The 20,393-nt window shown below is 36.6% G+C and overlaps 1 protein-coding gene across 1 annotated transcript in view; it reads right to left on the reverse strand.

Moving 5' to 3' along the window:
* ADGRB3 (adhesion G protein-coupled receptor B3) overlaps positions 1–20,393 on the reverse strand; it is a 460,553-nt gene that overhangs the window by 41,617 nt on the left and 398,543 nt on the right. The window contains exons 19-20 of the mRNA XM_062571088.1: positions 2,755–2,905; positions 2,098–2,167 (exon numbers count right to left, since the gene is read on the reverse strand). Of these exons, the coding sequence (XP_062427072.1) occupies positions 2,098–2,167; positions 2,755–2,905 (221 nt within the window). The remainder of the gene's footprint in view (positions 1–2,097; positions 2,168–2,754; positions 2,906–20,393) is intronic.

A 20,393-nucleotide genomic window follows, 5' to 3' on the forward strand; every position in this document is an offset into this window, starting at 1 on the left:
AGATCATAGGGCCTTTTCCCTTACAGTCAACCTCTTCATGTTGGGACTATGGGACTGGAATCAATTGCTTTATTTTTATTCATTTTTCCCCATTTGGAATTTTTTTTTTTCAAAAAATAGGAATAAGTTGCAACAAGGTATATTTCTGATGTTGGCACATGTATATCTGAATACAATCAAACAGGCCAAATATTCCTTAGTATAAGCACTTCAAAAAGTGCTCTCTGGTAATGCTAAAAAAGCACACAAGCTCTGCTCTCCTGCAGCCTAACAGCCAGAGCACACAGGTCTTTTTCTGCAATTCTTTGTCTGGGTAGGATAGCACATCAGCCGGTGACGGAGCAGGAAACTCCTTTCCACTGTTTTCTGTGTATTATTGTGATGTCAAATGTCAAGAAAATGTAGTTGCAAATAAATCATGAAAACTGCATCATCAGTCTGTTTGCCCCTTGTACACCTCATTTTGTGCTTTTGCTCCACAATACTGTGCCAGCTGACTTTGGATACTGGGAGAAGAGCTGTTATGTGTACAGACCGACACTTTTTTACTTTCCAGTTCACCCTTAATATATGATTTGTAGCTTGAATTTGTAGTTTGAATATTTCAGTATATCGTCTTTTAAAAATGCATTCAAGCCAGGAAGGAAGAAGAAACAACATTAACTGAAGTCACACATGAATAACTTAACTAGAATAAATGCAATGGGATTGATCCTGCACAGGATAGGGCTAGATCCACAGTGGACTGTGGACATTGTAATGTTGCAATTTGTAATTTACATAGCCTAACACATTTCCAGTCCTGGCTCCATGACTAAATAGTAAAAAAGCTAGTATGATGAGCTCATATTAAATAGGAAAGAAAAAAAAAATGAGGAACAGGTCTCAATATAGTGTCTAATGATTCCCAACCATAAGTGCTGTTCCAGGGACAGCTGCTTCAATTAGGTAAGCTGGTCCTCATTAAAAAGAGGTTCACCTGTTCTCACTCTTTGACAACTTAAGAGTTCAGTGGTTAAAGCAGATATTTGACAAGAGGAGGTGTATTTTTTTTCAATTCTTATCCACCCAGAGCCGGAACAAGGACTTGAAGTCTACCTTCCCATGTGCCAGCGGAGTGGGACACACGGGACAGGGAGGAGGATCCTGATCTCACTCAGTGATGATGCTGAGCAAAATAATCAAATACTCATTGAAGCAAGGACTTGACCTAACTCATCCACCTTCCTGATGAATGCCCTCATTACCAAGCTAGAGAGTCATATTTCCTCTCCTTCTGTCCAGATGCATGCTTAATTTCTTAAGCAACGTGAGGAGAGCTCCAAACAGGGAGATAGAGAGAAATGCACTCCTGCATGCATAACACCTCAGTGGTTAGAGCATTCTGCTGGCAGGTGAGAGACTCTGGCTAAACTTCTTCCACAAAAGATCAGGGAACAGCAGCCTAGCTAAGTAGTGAATATTCCCAGGTGCTAACTAAGCATTGTAACTAGCCAGGTGGCTAAAGAGGAACTATATTAATAAGATGTAAATAAAATATACAGGCCTCCTTGCTGTCTCTCATGCATGGCTCAGTCCATGAAACGTACTGGATCAGGCACTCCAGGAAAGGCAGGATGCATGCGGGAGCTATTTCAAGATCTCTGTGGGACTTTGGCTCCAAGCTGCCTGCAGACATTAAAGCCTAGATAGCGGTACACAGCCTTGGTGGCAGAAACCTAGGTGCCAGAGATACTTTTCCCAGTACAGTTGTAGACATATTTAGAAGTTGGCAAAAGCTAACTGTAGCATTTAAGGATCTTCTTGGTAAATCTATATAAAACTAAGTCACTTTGTGGATCTAATCCTCAGTGCTTCTGAAAGGCTTGCTGCTTCAAGTGCTCACTAGAAATCCAGGACCCTTGGTACTTTGCTGAGCTTACCCCAACACTGGGATATGGTTTTCTTTTCATTCCTCTGTGGCTCACTCATTGATTCCTAGGGCAGTTCCAAAGGTGAATGGATACCTGTAGGCTTTTAAACTATGCTATAAAATTCCTGATGGGTCTGTAAGTCTTGCTAATTAAATACATGATTTATCATTTCAGATTGACTTACTAGTGAGTTGTTCCATATCCTTTTGTCTTGGTAAAACCTATTGATATTGCAACCACTAATGCTGGTAGACCTGAAAAAAATCAAAGTAGTAATAACCATTAGATGCTGAGCAAAATATTGCTGTTCTGTCTGGTCAAGAAATGACAGGCCAAACTAATGCAAAATGATCAATTCTACATGGAATGAACCATCTAATAAAGCTCAGTGCAATGGCAGAATTCCTTTTCTCAGGCACTCGCAGGGAGGGGGAAAGGGTCTTCTAACCATAGAGCATCATTTTGATGTAGCTATCTTACTGATACATTTGATGTCACATGAACTAGTACCAAAGACTTCATGAATATTCAGTGAATATTTTCTGTTGCTTTTTTTTTGATTTCTTGAGATTACATTACTTTGCTAAAAATCTACAAAAGTGATGTTAAAACAGAAATGTTACAGAATGCTAAAGTATATACACCAGCATAGCTTAAGCTAAAAGATTATATTGATATTTGAGATAAAATGAAAAGTCTCATAACCTAGTTTTCTGTTTAGTAATATGTGTTGTCTGATATCTTTCAGGTTTACTGAATAAAATGACAATACTCTTGATATTGTTACTGCATTTAACATTTCATTCTAATGGTTCTGAGTAAATGAACTGTATGGACTTACCCCATCCAAGGCACAGGAAACGTTTCCTTATGAGCCGTGTCCTAATTTTTCCAGTAACAGCCATATATGACTGCCACGCTTCTGTCAAAACCCAACAGAATGAAGCTAAGAAGAAGAAGTGTAAAAATGCCGTGGTTGTGGTGCAGATACCCTGCAGGGAGCAAAGAGAAGCTCAGGCTGAATACTTAGCGACACTTGTTTCTCTTTTCATTCCAAAGACTTGTCATATTCTATCATCTTGACCTTTATCCTTAGCATCACCTCTCCCTTTATGGTGTAGTTGCCACAAAGAGCGAGAGAAAGAAAGAGAGAAATGCTCATTTGGATTAGGCAGACAAGATTGGACTGTGTTTCCAAACACCGAGTATGCAGAGCAGGTATAAAAACCACAAAATAAATTTTGCAACCAGATTTTTCTCTACGTGTTTGCTTTGAGCAGGTATCACCATGACCTCATTGAGGTGAACAAGTTTCGGAGGTTATAGAGCTAAATAACAAAAATGTGGGGTTGCAAATGCTCCTAATTACCAGCTTTGTTTCTTTCCCTCATATATACACATCCTGACTGTAAATCTGAATTTTAGGCAACAGATTAAGCTTGATTTTTTTTTTGATTTTTCATTTAAATCTTATAGAAAATTAACCTATCTGAAACTCTTTGAATATACTGCCTGGCATCTCTTTAGTCAGGTTTAAGTCAGGTTGAAAACAAGTACATCGGATATTTCTTTTACGGGTGTCAGTCATTTGTCATCTAAAAAGTACTTTGAGCTCATCCAGTCCAGGCTCTCTTTTGTCACTGTGGCCCTTAATTAAACTTAACGTTATGATGAGCTTGCATCTTTCCTGGAATAAATTATGATCCACCCATCACTATGTTGCTTGAAATGCAGCTACAAGCTATAAAATGCATTATGTATCGTACACCAGAACCAAAATTACATTGTTAATGCTGAGAATAAGCTACATTCATCCTGAAAACAACTATAAATGTCCAAATCATATCAATGCAAAAAAATTCCATACACCTGATAGTAGCAATGCAAGATCATAGTCCAGAAATGTGAGTATTATGTTTATTTCTTTATGCAGCACACACACATCTGCAAGTTATTTTACATGCATATAATAAAAGGCTAGTAGATTTTTTAAGAACATAATGAAATCCCAGTTCAGGAAGCTATTTAAGGAGACAATATGCAAGTGCACGATTTTATACATATACTTGAAGACATTGTTGAATTAAGACCTATAGCTAGAAACATTTGGAAAGTGTAAAATAGATTCACCACTAGAATTCTTTTCAGTTCATTTTATATTCTTAACTACTTCCTGGTCTTTTTGTTGTGAATTTTTCTTGTGTTGATTTTCCCAGTTTCTCATCTGAAATCAACTGTATTGCTACAACGTACTGTACCTTCTCTTGTGTTATATTTCTTCACTCCAATAGTTTTCTCAAAAATGTAGTTCATCTGAAATTAATCTGCAAACTGTCAAGCTGCACTTCAAGAGTCAAAAAATTAATAATTTACCACTACAAATTTAGAGTTGTGAAAAAAAACCTAGCCTTCTAATCCTGAGTCAAACTGTCTACTTAAGTTTGTAGGTTTTTTCTATATAGCTATATGCAAGAGAATTATTTTTTATTTTTTAAATGGTGAAAAATGTAAAGAAGTAAAAACTCTATAAATCCTGAAAATGCAGTATTCATTGATTTATTTTAGAAACATATCAAGGATATGTAAGAGAGAATAAAGGAATTACTTTTTTTAATACTAGGTCTGGTATTTCAGGCTTTCTTCATCTCAGAGATCCTGGGTTTTATTCTGATTTCACACTGACATCACTCTAGTATAACTCAGTTGTATTAAATATTACTGATATTCTTGATTTACAGTCAGATTTGTGATATTGGAATTAAGATCTTATTCTGAATTTATGGATGCATTTTATTTGGATATGTTTGCCTTTCTGCACTGGGAAATGTTGCCCGTCAAAGCATTCAGACTAGACACATGGAAGATAATCAGCTCTCTTGAAGAAGACGAATTTTTCATGAACACTGCATTTCTAAAAATCTAGATAACCAAAGAAGTGTTGTTTTCGAGTAATACTAAAAGAACGCACAGTGCAGTCACAGATCTAAAATTTGATATGGCTGAATTGCCTATCTACATTAGCTATTAATTCAAAATTAGCATTACATTGTTCAGAAAAAGATCTTATCTTATTCTTATTGATGTCAGTAGGAAAACATCCAAATGACTTACGCAGAATCAGGTCTGAAATACCTACCCATGAATATATTCAGCTAATAATGGTAAGGAAAAAAGCTTAAAATTGTCATATAACAAAAATACACTTCTGTCTGTTTTGCTACCTTAAAGAAAAAGATTACAGGCATATCATTTAAAGCAACTCACTATATATGGAATATATATACATGGAACATATATATATGGAAATACATATATGATGAAAGTATTATAGCAATAGCCAGTGAGAAAAATCTTAAGAGTTTGACATTAATCCTTAAGTTTAGATGCCCTCAAAGTGCATCAAAGTGTAGATTTATAAAATCTACACCATCAAACCCTAAATGATAACAAAATTTCTTGTATTTCAATAAAAATGTGGTCAAATCAGATGGATTTTCAGCAACCATGAGTAACACCACAGCCTTACATATATGCTTCTGGTAGTTATGCAACATGATTGCAAGCTCCACAATTCTACATCATTAAATTAAGACTTTTGTATTTCACTTAAAAACAAACCTCTTTTTTTCTAGTCACTTAGATCCTTATTCCAAGGTTACAAGTCGAACACTACGGTATCTTGGTTATGACTGTCTTTTCACAAGCATTTGCAATGGCACATCATTGCAGTGTCATTTATAGAGTTGCAAAGCAAGTTTTTGCCTTTCTCTTAGATAAAAATCTAGAATATTCTTTCTATAGTCCTTTTTAAAAAATGTCAGTAGAACAGTTTAAGACTTATAATGAGTTAGAATTTTTTTCCTCCTGTCTTTGGCAAATTGCTGACAGGGAAATCCATGAAATATAAATACTTACTTAAAATGAAAGGTACAGAGGGAAATGCACAATAAAATAGAAATAGAATAGAAAATACAGAAATGTCCTTTTATCTTAGTAGCTGACTTATATGTTACAAATTCCAACCATACAACTTCAATTTGCTTTCCTATCAATGCTAGGTAAAACCTAGCATGGTCTGTAGAAACCAGTATTTGACAAAAAATGACTTTTGAGGACAGTGCAGACCCTTTCAGGCAGAAATTGCCTATGTAAAGCACAGTATTACTTACTCTGAAAAATATGAATATAGTATTTCTGTTATAAATTTGCAAATAAGAACAGATTGCAGTCTTTCTGATGAAAACACTGTTAACTGTTATGGCTGACTGAGTACAGACTTTAGGATTTAGCTCAGAATCTATCCCCTCTATTGAAAAAAAAAGATGATGATAAAAATACGGACATGGCTGTTGTGAAAGAAAAATGGTAATGGAACTATTAACAATCATGCTGGTCACAGGGTTGGAGATAGGAGAAGCAAGTTTTATTAGAGAAGATTTTTGTGGTAGCTGGAATACACTACTAGCGATTCTAACCAACTCTTCTGGGTGCATTTCTTTCCTTCCTGGACTGCTCCCGGTCTCTCCTTCGGCCTCTCGTCTCCCCTCGTTGCGAGGGAGTGCTGCTGCCACCCAGCCCACCACGACGTGGGAGCTGCTCTGCTGGATCCCGTCAACCCGCCCGCACTGAGTGATAGCCACCCGTGTCCTCCCCATCTCTTTGGGAGGAGCTGCTTCTTATTTGCTTCTAATTCTAGTTTATTAGAACTCACCGAATAAATTACCTGTGCTGAGCACCTGTCAGCTTGCAATGAAATGAATTTTAAGAGCCTAATTTATTCACTGCTATTCAAGCTGCTGAAATGGAGTCAACTCTGTTGCTCTAACCTCCTCTTCCTTCCATTGCTGTTGTTCTCAGCTCCCCAAATTTAATTCTAATTATGAATGGGGGAAGGGAGCTTTTCTGTCCTCAGGAAGCACAATTCCAGGAGTTTTAACTGAGCCTCAAGTATTTAGCTAGTTTGAAGTGCAAAGATGTTTCATTCTTTTTAAATAAACAATATACTGTTGAAAGCAAGAGCTCGTGGCACTTATCAAATTATTTTCTTCTTTCCTTCTTGTGGGAGACCTAGTCAGAATAAGAATACTGAAGCACAGCTGGGAAAGCTAAAAAACTGGAAATTTAAAGCTACTGATTCTAGGGCTTTAGTTTTTAATGCAATAAATCTGAATTTTATCTAGAAGACCCATCTTTATGACCTATAAAAAAATTTAAATCTGTCCTGAGAATAACCATTTACCAGGATTTTTGGAGTATCTGATTTTTTTAATCAAACTGCATTTTTTGAAGAGCGATGTGAACGGATCCTTCACATAGAGACAAAGACGGTTGGCTAACGATAATTGATTTTCCTACTTCCACTCAAGCAGATCCTTTTTTATACAGAAAACTAGTTTCCTCTATCTGGGTTCTGATAAATAGTGTAAGAATCAAAGCTACTGGAAACTAAAGGAGAAAAATGAAATCTGTATTGGTGATAGCAAAATTAATAGGACTAAAACCCACTCAGCTGGATTTTGTCATCAGAGAGAAATTAAAATTAGTAGGAAGTCATGTAAATAATAAAACTGCTTAAAGATTTTTTTAAAAAACCTTAACCTTGATTTAGCTGTAAAGAGATAAGTATAAAGAGATAAATTAAGTAAGTGCTAACTTTATTCTTATCAAGTCCTGACCACAGACAGAACATACAAAGAAAGAGCATAAGGAACACAACAAAGAACAAACAAACCAAAGAACATGCGAAATAAAGAACAAACAAAGGATGTACCAAAGAACGGAAATATAATTCCATGTTAAAGCCTGCATTCGATTATTGGCTCTTTGTGACTCTCAAGTCCTCAACTATGAAACAAGGATAAAACAGTTTATCTCTTCCTTTATTTTCAATCAAAAATATGAATTCATAAAGGGAAACACTGTTTCTTAGTCTTTGTTTTTTTACTGATTTGTTTTCTTACACTGTAGAGCACCTTTGTCTCAGGAGCAGCAGACGCTGCCAGACTACCTGGACACAGTGCACTGAGCAGATAATGCTGGAGTTTCTAGAGCAACTTGCCACGAAACAATGGACAGACTTTCAGAGGCAGGGGGACAGCCAAGTAAAGGCTTGCAGGTCACAAGAAGCTTATTTTGTGGAACAGGGACAGAACTTCAATGACAAAAAATAAGGTAAAGAAGTCTGCCTTCTCTAAAATATTTGAAACTGTTACAGTCGTAAACTCCTGAGAAATTATAGCTGCAGATTTTCATGTTTCTCTTCCAGGATCATTAATATTACTGGCACTATCAGGCCACTTGAAGGTACCATTTCATTAAAAAAGTCCTATGCTCTTTCCTTTTGTTGCACTGGAATACTTGTAACATCATTTGATCAAGCAAACACATCAGGAAAGTTAAAATAACATGCTATTCATATTTTAAATCAAAAGGTATAGAACGTTTAAGTTCAATTAACTTATAGAAAAACTTCTAGATCTTCTAAAAAACCTTCTCCACTGCCCTTTAAGGTTGAAAGCTCAAGTGGTTTATCTTTATTAGACTGTGTTCATATTCTACACCTGATACCCTAAAATAATTAGCATTTGACATCATGAGTGTTTTATGTGAAGAAAGATGTATATTTAATAATTGTACTGCAGTACTCTATATGTTGTGCCAGACAATGTGAATAGTAATCTTGCGTTTTTGTAGCACTTAAATTTTTTTAGTACAACAGAAGTAGGTTTGTTGAAGTATAGTTATGTGATAGCTCACTACAAAGGTAATGAGTGATAACTAAGGACACTCAATTTTTATTCATCCAGTCAAATAGTTTTTTGTCTATAACAAATGAAATGCCTTTCTAGGTTCTGATACATAGCTTAAAAGCTGATCGTGAACACTGCAGTTGTTTCTGCAGTTCTTTTAGATTAGTTTATGACTATCTCACAGAGGATGTCTATATCACCTACAACTTCACAATGCCACAGGAAGACATTTTCAGTATCAAGTTTTTCTTTTTTTGTTCTATACTGTGTGGTAATTATCACAATGGCTGCTACACTTTGGGGGCATTACATGCGTCGAGTCTCAGGGTACAATATAATCTGTTCCACTACTTTGATTTTTGATTTGTTTGTTCTCTCTGTCATGTCTGATCTGTTCTGGGTTCATTCCTTTTAATTGACAGTATGTTCCCAAAGATCCCAGTGCAATGTTGAAAGTGTAACTGAAGAACACTAAACTTTAAGCTGTAAGTTTTCTCTACATTTTCACTTCCCAATCATACTCTAAATATCTATCTTCTAGCTTTCACCTAAAGGTCTTCTAGATGCTTTACCAATAGATTCAGTTCCTGCTTCTCTTCTTCAATGTTTATCTGAAAGCTATTATTTCTGAAAATTACTTCTCTGTGAATAAAACAGTTACAGTTTTCATTCATGCCTACTCATGTAGGCAAGTATCATCCCCCTTTTTCCCCAGGTGTAGAGTCCAACCACACAGTGCTGACCACACTCAAACCTCCCAAACCATGTGGAAACTTCTTTTGAGCTTCTGCCCTTTGCAGTTATCTTCCTTTAAAGTTCTGCTTTGGTAGTTGTCATCTCTATCACTCATATCAAGAACTTCTGCATTTTAATTTGATACTATATAGTTGTTCTTTGGCACCCCTCAGTTATTTTTAAAAAGAAAAGAACTGCTGCTTTTTATCCAAACTAATTCTGCTGTTGGCCATTTTTCTTCTCTAGAGCTCATAATGTACATGGTACCTAATCATTCCATTAACTGGATATGAAAGGATAGTCTGCTAGTTTGGAGACAGAAAAATATTCCTGAAAGTTGTTGCATCTGAAAACCTTCCTTGCTCTGTCTTACTGCAGAATCTACAGCTATGCTAGTAAAAAACAACAACAAAAAATATAGTAAAGGCCAAAACATGGGATATGAATTGGCATGTGATCCTTAGTGGTAAAATGTTAGTATATTCCTCGGCACAGTTTTGACCTGGGTTAGATAATGCTCTCCCAGACCAGGCCTGAGCACAGGCTGAAGCATAGCCTGAGCGAGGACCCACGCCTGATAGTTCTTCTGCCCACAGGTATCCTCCTGCCTTGCGAGGACTCAGTTGCAGGGATGCAAGCCATGTTGTGCCAGCTGGCGTCAGGGCTATAGAAATGTTTGTAGCCCATTTCAGTTGCTAGTTCAGACACCGGTAGGAAGTCCAATTGGATAGTTCGTAATATGCTGAAATATTACTAACATACGAGACAGCAAAATCCTTTCTGTGTTTCTATGACATTCTCTGGAGATCGTCAGTGCTGTACTCAGGTTTGTAAAGCATTAACGCAGAACTGTTTTCTTGGTGGCATGCCCACGGTAAACTGAAAGTCAGTTGGAAGTCAGCTGTCATACAGTTTCCTTACGCTCACTTGTTTTAGTTTTCCTGCTGATTTGGACTGCTATTGCTAGTTTATACTCAAGTGAATGAGGTCATCACAAGCTGTATCACAGAACAGGTTACTCACAAGCAATTGAATTTCTTCGATTACAGTACCTTGCAAGTGAAGCTCTTTCCTTCTTGGCTTTGTCCTTTGAACATGTATATTCTTCTGGACTATCAGGCAGAAAATGAAGGATTATAATAGTCTAACTGTTTATAGGACTAATTGAAAACTCAGTAGAAAGACTCCCATTAATTTAATTGGCCTTTAGATCGGGTCTCACGCCTATAGAATAAGGGATGAAAGGTGCATGAACAAAGGTTTCTGATCTTGCCCCTTATCCTTCATCTTTTAAATGTTTACAAAGTATTGGATGAATTATTTTACCGATAAGTGAATATGGCCTACTTCAGCTCCTCAATTTATTCTGCTGCTTTTAACATTAAACATTTCAAATGAGGTAAATGTCAACTCTGCTAGGACAAACTAACTCAGTATTTTAAGTATATCCGCACAGGAATGTGTTGGGAAGTTTATGAAGCTCAGAAGAGCAGGATTTCAGGTGTCTTTTACTACTCAGAAGCATGAAATGAATTTAAATATAAGTTTTTCAATAGCTTCCTTACTAATTAATCTCATAGTGCTATTACAGCATTGTAATAGTGATATTTCACTGTGCCACAAAACATCTTTTTCTAGTTCTCTTTTTTTCCTTGTATTTGATACTTTTTTTCTGGAAAGTCAACCATGAAGTGTGAAGTGACTCTTGCTTAGTTCAACAACAAAAGTACTACTTTGTTTTACTGTCTAACTGTCTTTACTGTCTGTTAGTACTGTCTAACACAGTACTACTGTGTTTTGTAAAAAGCAGTCTTCGTTTCTAAGCTACTGAGGAATGAGAACTAAAAAAAAAAAAAAAAAAAAAAGAGAGAAATTGAAGGTGATGCTGCCCTGAAAAATTATTCTACAAAAATAGCTTTGTGAATTTTTGCCTTTACCAAGTCTGAAAGATTTCTTATTCATTTTGTGTATAAAATATAGATTTGTTTTGAACTGATGGACAAGCAAATCAATCTGGTCTTTTACAAGCAAGCAAAGTTCTTGTGTTCTCGCACATCACTGAGGTTAATGGTATTATAAGAGTAGAACTGAGGGTGCAGTCTGAATGTAAGGGACCGGACTGATATCGATGAATGTGTAATTTAGGTTGAAGAATCTCTGTAACTGGCTGTGACTCATAAGAAAAAAAGAGAATGCAGGCTGACTGCCAGAGTGGTTCTGTTGGGCTGTCAGAAACAATTCTATTTATTTCACAACAATGCAAATTAGGGTAGAGATTTTGGATAAATGATAACCAGGCTTCACTTAGATTTTCAGGATAATTTTTTTCAGTTTTTCAAATTTTAGACTCTGAAAATCCAAACTTGTTATATTTTAGAATATGGAATGTACATCATGCTCTCATAAATGGAGATGATGCTCTTGGCAAATCTGAAGAGATGTAACTATGAGACTACTACTTTAGCTGTGAAACAAAAGCTGTTTGAATATAACATACCAGCCATGTGCTGTGCTGTACATTTATTTCAATTTATTACATATAGACCACCAGTTTTTCAGATCTCTTTTTGGTTTGTTGCAAGTAGAAGGATTTGGCTGCTTTAGGATACTAATGGCTACGCCTGTTTGAAAAAGAATGAAGGACACAAGAGCCAACAGTCAACTGGGTTTATGAGTAACAGATGCTAAAGAGCGTCCACAGGTCCTGAGTATTCCTAGCTTAATTTATTTAAAAGTTCAGTGAAGGAGGTTGAGTGAGTAGCTAGGGGGAGTGAGCCAGTACTGACAATAAAGGAGTAGCTGAGCTAAGCAAAGGGTTACACACGAGTCAGCAATGGCTGCAGCTAGAGCAAAGAGCACAAGGCACAGTTCAGAGGGAGGCGTGGGAACTAACAAACGCAAGCAGTCGAAGGAGCTTCCATGAAGAAATGCCATAACACAGAAGAGTAACAGAATGGATACTGATGCGACAAGGTAGTCTAATATGTGAGACTTTAAGTCAACGTAAACTGATCTCCTGGTGCAAAAATTACTAAGAAAAACGTCAGTTGGGTAGATAGAATAATGTGTTGTGTTGCTCCTCCATGCTATATGGGTAAAAAACTGGATATATCTTTGTTGTCAAACATTAAGACCTTTTTCTTTCAGAAAAATGTGATTGTCACTTCAGCATCTCTCCTCTTTCAGCTTAAAAGGGATCATCTGCTTGCTCTAGTTTCAATTTCAATCTCATTTACTAACAATAAAATTGCTGTAATTTTAGGGAGTTTCCTCAGCAATCAGAGTGATAGCTAGAAACAGAAGTTCAACAACAAAGCCTACAGTTGCCTTCCACTTAGTCTGACTGTGATGATTATAACCCTATCATACGAAAACAGTCCATCTTCTTGTCTAGGTCTCAGCAAATATTCCTTCTCTCAATAACTGTTAGAGTTCCATCTCTTTCTGCTATTGACCAAAACCACTGAAGCAATAGCTTTGCAATGCTATTACAGCATTACTATACGTCATCTACCATGACATAAGATTAAAATATAATTTTATCGATCACAATTGTTTAGTGTTATTAAGCTTTTGTAAGGGTAAAAAATATAACGATATCTCCTCCTGAACAAACACAAATAAATGTGTATGTATTTCTTGTTTTCTCATACATCTGTCCCAAGTAAGCATATTTTAAAAACTTACAATCTTTAGTTCAGTATTGTCATTGCCTAGACAAAAATTTCCTTATTCTTTCTATGTTTATTTTTTAATCACAGTTATACACATACATAGATCTTAAAAGTCTTTATATAAGAATTATGATGACAGGAAAATGATGGTTTTACCAAAAATATAGAAAATTCAGGAAATGAAGAAAGTATCCACATTACTGTGGTTACTCAAATTCTTTTCAGATCACAAAATTTCAGTCTATTTTTTTTTCTAAATTTGCATATATCTTTAACTGATAATGTACATTTTTAAAGATACTTTATGGCTACATCTATTTTTACTAGCAGACAAAATGGGTTAAAGAAATGTTCACTCACCCTGAGGCCAGCTGGAATAGCACAGCAAATGCCTATATTGGTAAAGTCTTTCACATCCCAAAGTAAGGTGGCCACATTCACACAGCCAAACCGTCGTGATGGGTGCCTTGCCGATTCTGACCTGAGCTCAAGGCACTTGACGGGAACAGTTCTAGCTAGTGCGGGTCAAAGTTGTGCCAGGAGGAGTATGGGTGACATCAGGCCACTGCTTGTGGCCATGCCACCTACAGAGGCAGCCAGAGTATTTTGGCTTTGTTCTTTTACCCAGTAAAACACATGCTGGCTTTGAGGGAGCTAACATAGTAGTACCCAAGCAGAGTATATGTGCATGTGTTTCCCTCTGAAGAGCGTGAGACGAGTCTTCTGTATTAAGCAGCATGCATTTAATGTACAGAGACACAGAGACACACATACACATACTGTTTTAAAAAAATTGAGGTAAACGCATCAGAAAGGTGTTAATAGAATACACGTGTGTATTTTATGTACGCTTTTTCTTGTTGTCTCATTGAATTAAATCCTCATTTTCTTTCAGAGTTACGTACTCTTTTTTCTCTGTGGCATTAGAACCATAGCACACATTGTCACACTTGAAAAGCAAGGGGAGATAAAGAGAGAGCCTTGGATAGCTTATGTATTCTTTGCAAAGCAATACTTTAGCTGATAGAAAAGAGGGGATTGGTGAAATTACCTTAACCTGTTTGCCTGAGAATGAAAGTGGAGTGAGGGATGAAGAATGGAGTCTACAGTCAGAGCAATAGGCAGCATCCCAGTTCATGCACAACACAAACAGTGCAAATTTATCATATAACAGCATCAAGAGTCACATCAGTTCCTTGTAAGATCCTGATACTAATCCTTTAATGCATTAGGCATGAGTTGTTTCAGAGGCCATCCCTATCTTTCTTCACTTTGTTTAGAAATCTCTGTAATAGTGATGAAACAGCTTCATCTACAGTATGAAATTTCAGCTGGAAGTAAGAAATTCCTAATGGAGGACTCTACATTATGGAAAACATAACTAAAGAAACTTCCCAGTAAATACAAGAGAGGGAAAACATTAAGCAACTTTGGATAGCTAATGATATTAATGAAATCACAGTGATTTTTCACACAGGAGAAAGATTCCATAGCAATGGGTGCATGTGCAAACTGAGGAAGTCAAAGGGCACCACTCCTCTTTGGAATATGTTGTGTCTGCCTGACCTTCAGTTCTGGTCATCATATGCCATAGTTACTGGCATTATGCACAGATTAAATAATTTTCTGAAGTTGAAAGAAAAAAGCAAGTGTATTGCTTCAAGACAAATTTCTGGATTAAAGAGAACAGCAGTCTCACTATTAGCCTTGACCTTCTTACCTGTATTCCAATTTCCTCCATTTCTTCCCATGGAGCCACAGAAAAGGGCTAGCTGATTTAGAACACGATTAGGGTGTAAAGTGAGGTAGATCCATTCCTCTCAACACAGCTTGGAAAAGGAGCTGTAATACCATTATTATTTGAAAAGCGCTGATTCCTCACAGATACCACTGAGCACTAGGTTCTTTCCCCTGTAAATATACAAGATTCTTTCCTCTGCAAAAATATGCTAACTACTTTCTTCCTATGGGAAACACTATAACAAATCCTGTTAGGACTCAGAAGCTCTCTGCAAGGGCTCACATCTCACCTTTGTTTAACTCCTAGGGAGTCTAAGAACACGGGTTTCCTGCTGCAGAAAAAAGGGGTTTCCAAACAAGGGAGGAAATATTTTGTGGAAAGACACTGCATAGCATGCAGAGAGATTTCAGCAAGATAAACTGCAGAGAAAACTAGTGCCTAGCAACACGACAGCTTTCTCCAGGTGGGCTTTAGCTATGCTGTTAGATTATGCCTGCCAAGGAATTTGGAGAGCTTCCCCTTGAAGATGCAGAGAAAGTCACAGTGTCTCAAAGTTCACTATTCCAGGGATAAGATGGGAACCAGAAGTGCTACACAATCCCTTTGAAGAAGGTCATATCTATTGCTGAGCAGTGGACATAAAAACAGCAACATGAGAAAGCATGCACTGTACAAGGCTCCGTTTTGAACGCTTGTTTAAAAGGTACTTTATTCTTGTATCAAAGAAGAGAGTCTGAGATGCCCTTATTTATCTGGACAATTCATGTGTGTGCTCCACACATAACAGAACAGTGGCCACTTGCAAATGCACAGGAAAAAGATCAGTGCTTAGGAAGAAGGTATAATTTTTATTCCCTAATGAAGTGTACAAGATCATCATATGACTGAATATACAACCTACCAAAGGGAGAGTGAACTTAAATAAAACTGTATCTTTACTGCCTTGAGTCTGGCACTTTGAATTTTATCTGCCCTGTGCCTGATTTTGTCTGCCTTCTCACCTTGAAGGAGGAACCACTCTCCCTTGGTGTCTGTACAGAGCCAGGCACTCTGGCACACTTGACAAACAAGACTGCTAATCATGTAACCATTCAGGGAGATGCTTCGATGGAACTTTAATTCTAACAGTGTCTTTCCAAAAAGAGATTTAGCGTAGCTTTGTGGGTACGTATAGCAATGAAAACCGTGCAGGAAAAGAGCAAGTGCATTTCCTGAAGGCTTGCTTTATAAATTCCTCTAATGGCACACAGAGCTGCTCGGTTTACAAAACTGCTAATTTATCTTCACCCCACGTATCAGAATAAGGACTACTTACCCAAATTTATCATTGCTTAATAAATTACTCATGCAGTTTTGCCTGCTTCCTGTCATTGATTTTAGCTCTAGTTAGCTTTAAATACGCTACTATTTCTTGATTGTTTTCCTCATTAATACTACCTTTTAAATCCATGTTAGGCACACAGTTTCTAAAGATAAACTGCTTTCCGTTCTTCAAGGTGGTAACACTGTGACAGCTTTATGGTAAGTGCTTGTTACTAATTATTTAAGAACTACAACTGAGTCAACTTCTGCTGGATGAGGCTGATGTTTGGCAGCTTTTTTTTACCTCTCTCTCCCTCTCCTGTAATTAACCTTACTATTTTAAGCCACTAACCATAATTTTGAGAATATTTTTGACAATTTTATTTTACATTTAGTTGGCAGCTGTATGATGGTTTTCTATCTATATGTGGCAGAGCAGCATTGATTTATACTGTTAATTGATTCTTTTTTTTTTTTTTTTTTTTTTTTTTTTTTTTACTTTTCTGGTGGGAACAGTCATCCTAATTACTCAGTTGATCTCAGTAAACTATCAGCACACACATTTCAAAACTTCCTTTTCCATTTTTTATCCTAAATCACAAATCATCTAATACTAAACTTCTAAACTTTTAGTTAAAGAAATTGAAGAGTTATAGTATTTGTAACTTTGTAATTGTTGGCCCTTAAATATATAAACACATCCTGATGAAGCTGAAACGATGACACTTTGACTTACGCAACAGTGTTCTAATTTTTGCATGAACCATAACAGACAACAGGATGTAGCAGATCATTTGTAATTTTGTTTGATTGTTGGATGCACATGAATCACTCGTGTGTGGTGATTTTTTAAATTTACTCCTAGTTATTGCAAGAGATTATGTAAAGATGATTAGGAAACAAATAATATGTGATTTGTATTCAAATAATATTTTAAGTGTTAGAATTCAGCTTAGACTGAGTGCTCAGGGTGCTCAGTTTATTACTTTAGGTCTTTGATACATCACAAAACTGAAGTTAGGAACTCCCTGCTTCAGACTTGGACGGTAGTCAAAGGTATAAATGAGTTTTTAAGTGGATTACTGAATAGGCTGACTTCTGGATGCTTTGGATGCAATCTCTCATCCAGAAAATCTTAAAATGCATGTCAGAGAAAGGATAATTCTGCTCATTCCCTGTTCCTATTCTCTTCCCTACATGTCTGGCTAACGTTGTAGACACATAGTGAATCAGACAGACTGTTGAAGTGATCCAGTACTGCTAGTCTTATGTTCTCAGGCTGGCAGGTAGCAAAATTATATCAGGCAATTTTAAAAATCAGGTCAAATCATGAGGAATAAGAATCCTGTCTGCAGGAAGAAAGCCCCCTTCATCTATACATTTGTGAACCGCAGCTGTCCCTCTGCTGGTGTATTTACACAGCGGGCCAAGGTCCTCAATAAAACTCTTTTGTGCAGACAGCCCAGAACAGCTCTGGCTGCTTTCGCCTCCATGTTGTCTAGAAATATTGTGCTCACTTCATTTTAGCCATCACCCTCTGATCTTTTTTAATTGTTGTTCTTTTCTGTGAATAAAGAACGTATGTTTCAGATATACTATTCTTACATGAAATGCCTTGATTTAGTAAAACCTAACAGGATTTTATAAAAACAAAGTTCCTCTACTTTTGTACAAGCTTTTTTTTATTATTATTTTCTCATGAATTTTAATGGCATTTTCACTCTGGTTAGTTTCTCAATTTTCAGTGTATAGTCTTATTTCCTAGTTATTTGTGTGTATGTTTTGTTTTGGTTTGGTTTTTCATACAGCAGCAGAAGAGAGTGGCAAAGAGGCAAACATGACAAATCTGAAATGCTCTAATGAAAACCTGCCAAATAAGGAGGACTTAAATGTAAAGTGTAGTATTAGGAACCAATTAAGCCAGATAATGGAAATCTGTAAATTGGCTACTAGAGTCAGTAAAATTGTTAGCTGTCTGGCAGACCTTCAATAAATTATTTTTTCCTGTCTGTACTTCCCTCCCCCAACTATAAAAGGGTGATGGTGACACACACCACTCTCATAAAACACTCAGATCCACAGAGGAAAAATTATGCATTTATGCATATTTTGAGTAATTAGATTTCAAGTTGAATGTCTCTTCTTTCTTTTTAAGTAATTTTTTTTCTCAAAGAAAAGTGGACTTTAGTCCATCTAATAGGACTAGTATATCTTTGAAATATCTGTTAAGGGGAAAAATCAAATATAAAACAAACAACTACCTACTTTCCCAAACTCTAAAACATCATAGATATTTATATGCGGACATTACAAGTTTTTTTTTTATCGATATCTATCAATCAAGAATAATGCAAGAAAGGGAAGAGAGAGAGATAATTTCTAGAAAAATCTAAATAGGTTAAAATGTTGCCATAGAGACTGATTTGGAAGTGACAAAAATAGCTCTAGGTATTGTTAGTTTGATTTCTGGTATTCTACCCGGCTGCAGCAGACAGCCTCAGCAAGAGCCTCAGACTCATCAGAAAGTGAAGGAGCAAGTGCACGGTCCATGGAGTGGCTATCTGCACATTCCAGTCAAACTGCCACTGGTTCAAAATCTAATAGCAGCCAGGCCAAGGTGTCCGGCTCTCAACAGCTGTTCTGTTACGCAAGAGTTTCCTAGGAACTACATAAATTCTCTTCTTTGAAAGACAAAAACAGGAAAATCACTCTTCTTTATAGCCACGAATGTCTTTTTAGGGGCAAAGTTGCTGTTGCTACGCTCTTGTTTTAGAACTGTTTTGTGCATTTCCTTGTGGGTTTTTTTTGTGAGCTGAAAAAAGAAATAGCATTCCTAAACTTGCTAGCTGGAGATACATATATTTTGTAGTTTTATTACGCTTCTGTTGAGAATACATGCTCTCTAGAGGTTTTGTTATCAGTGGGAGTTTAACAAATTGATGAACATGACATTAATTTTGCTTTAAATTCTGTTAAACAGAAATATTGATTTTTGATACAAAAATCATGGCCCAGTTGTATGTGCTAGATGCATTTCTTGGAAATTCATTTTTAAAAATGTATTTCTATTTATTTTTTCATAAAATAAGGATTTTTTAGGAAAAGAATGATTCAGTCATTGAAATGGATGCTCTTCAGAAAGTTATTTAAAATATTTTAAAAGACCTATTTATGTCTTTAATAAAAAAGCACAACTGAGACTAAGCTGCACTGCTTTCCACTCAACTTGTGGCTTAATTCCATTAAATAGGACTGCCTGAGTCTTAAACGTCTTTATTTTACCCTAACCATCCTAAGCAGCAGTGTGGTTCACCTTGTTCTAATCCCATTTTTCTAATCACTTGTTTGAAATTGATATGATAGGTGTACATACTTACATATCACTTATTCCAGAAGTAAAGGATTTTAGATATTTATTCTATTGCTTTAGAAAAAAGAGCTAGAATTAATGGAATTATATCTGCCAAAAAATGGTGATAAATTTTGATGAAATAATCTTCCTAGCACAACTGGAACTCAATGGGCCAGATCTTTGCTCTTTGTGTGTCTTTTTGTACTGGCAAGGAAGTCATTTACCATAGTAAATTCTAATGCTATAATACTGACAGACATTTCTTTTCTTTTCCCCACAGTGTTGAGGTTTGCTCAGGTTAGGTTTGCAAGGCTCATAAGACCCTTGTAATTGGACCTGGGTTAGAGCTTCCTGCTAGTTATACACAGGTTTGAGGGCAAAGCTCACCTCAATCAGCAGTTTTTGTCTACCATCTCTGGGAAACAGATTTACTTTGATTGATATTTCTGCTGTTGTGGAGAAGTTAGTTTGACCAAAAGATACAAGCTTTGTTTTTATATCTGAAGTGGAAACTGTGAGTTAGACTAGGAACTCGTGCAGCAATCCAGAGAACGGGACTGCAAATTGTAGCAGTGGGGACAGTAAGGAAAAAGAATATCCCCATGTGAGAATTTTTCAGCTGAAGCTCACATATTAAACATCTTTGTTTATGTGGTCACCCAACATGACATGAGGAATGGAAAGACTCATGCTGCCTAAAGAAGGAATAAAGAGAAAGAAACCTTGCAGAAATGCTACCGGGGTGAGTGACTTGGGGAATAGGAGACTTCTGAAGAAACTCAGCCACACAGTTATGAAGCCAAGATTACCACGGCAGGGTGACAGAGGATATTCTACTGGCCTTGTTCAATCTGGAGACTTCAAGAGTGTCAATGGCTTGTAATATAATTGGGGACACTGGGCAAGTGTTCTGCTATGTGCTACAGG

Source organism: Rhea pennata, chromosome 3 (genome assembly GCF_028389875.1).
Source record: "Rhea pennata isolate bPtePen1 chromosome 3, bPtePen1.pri, whole genome shotgun sequence".
NCBI lineage: Eukaryota > Metazoa > Chordata > Aves > Rheiformes > Rheidae > Rhea > Rhea pennata.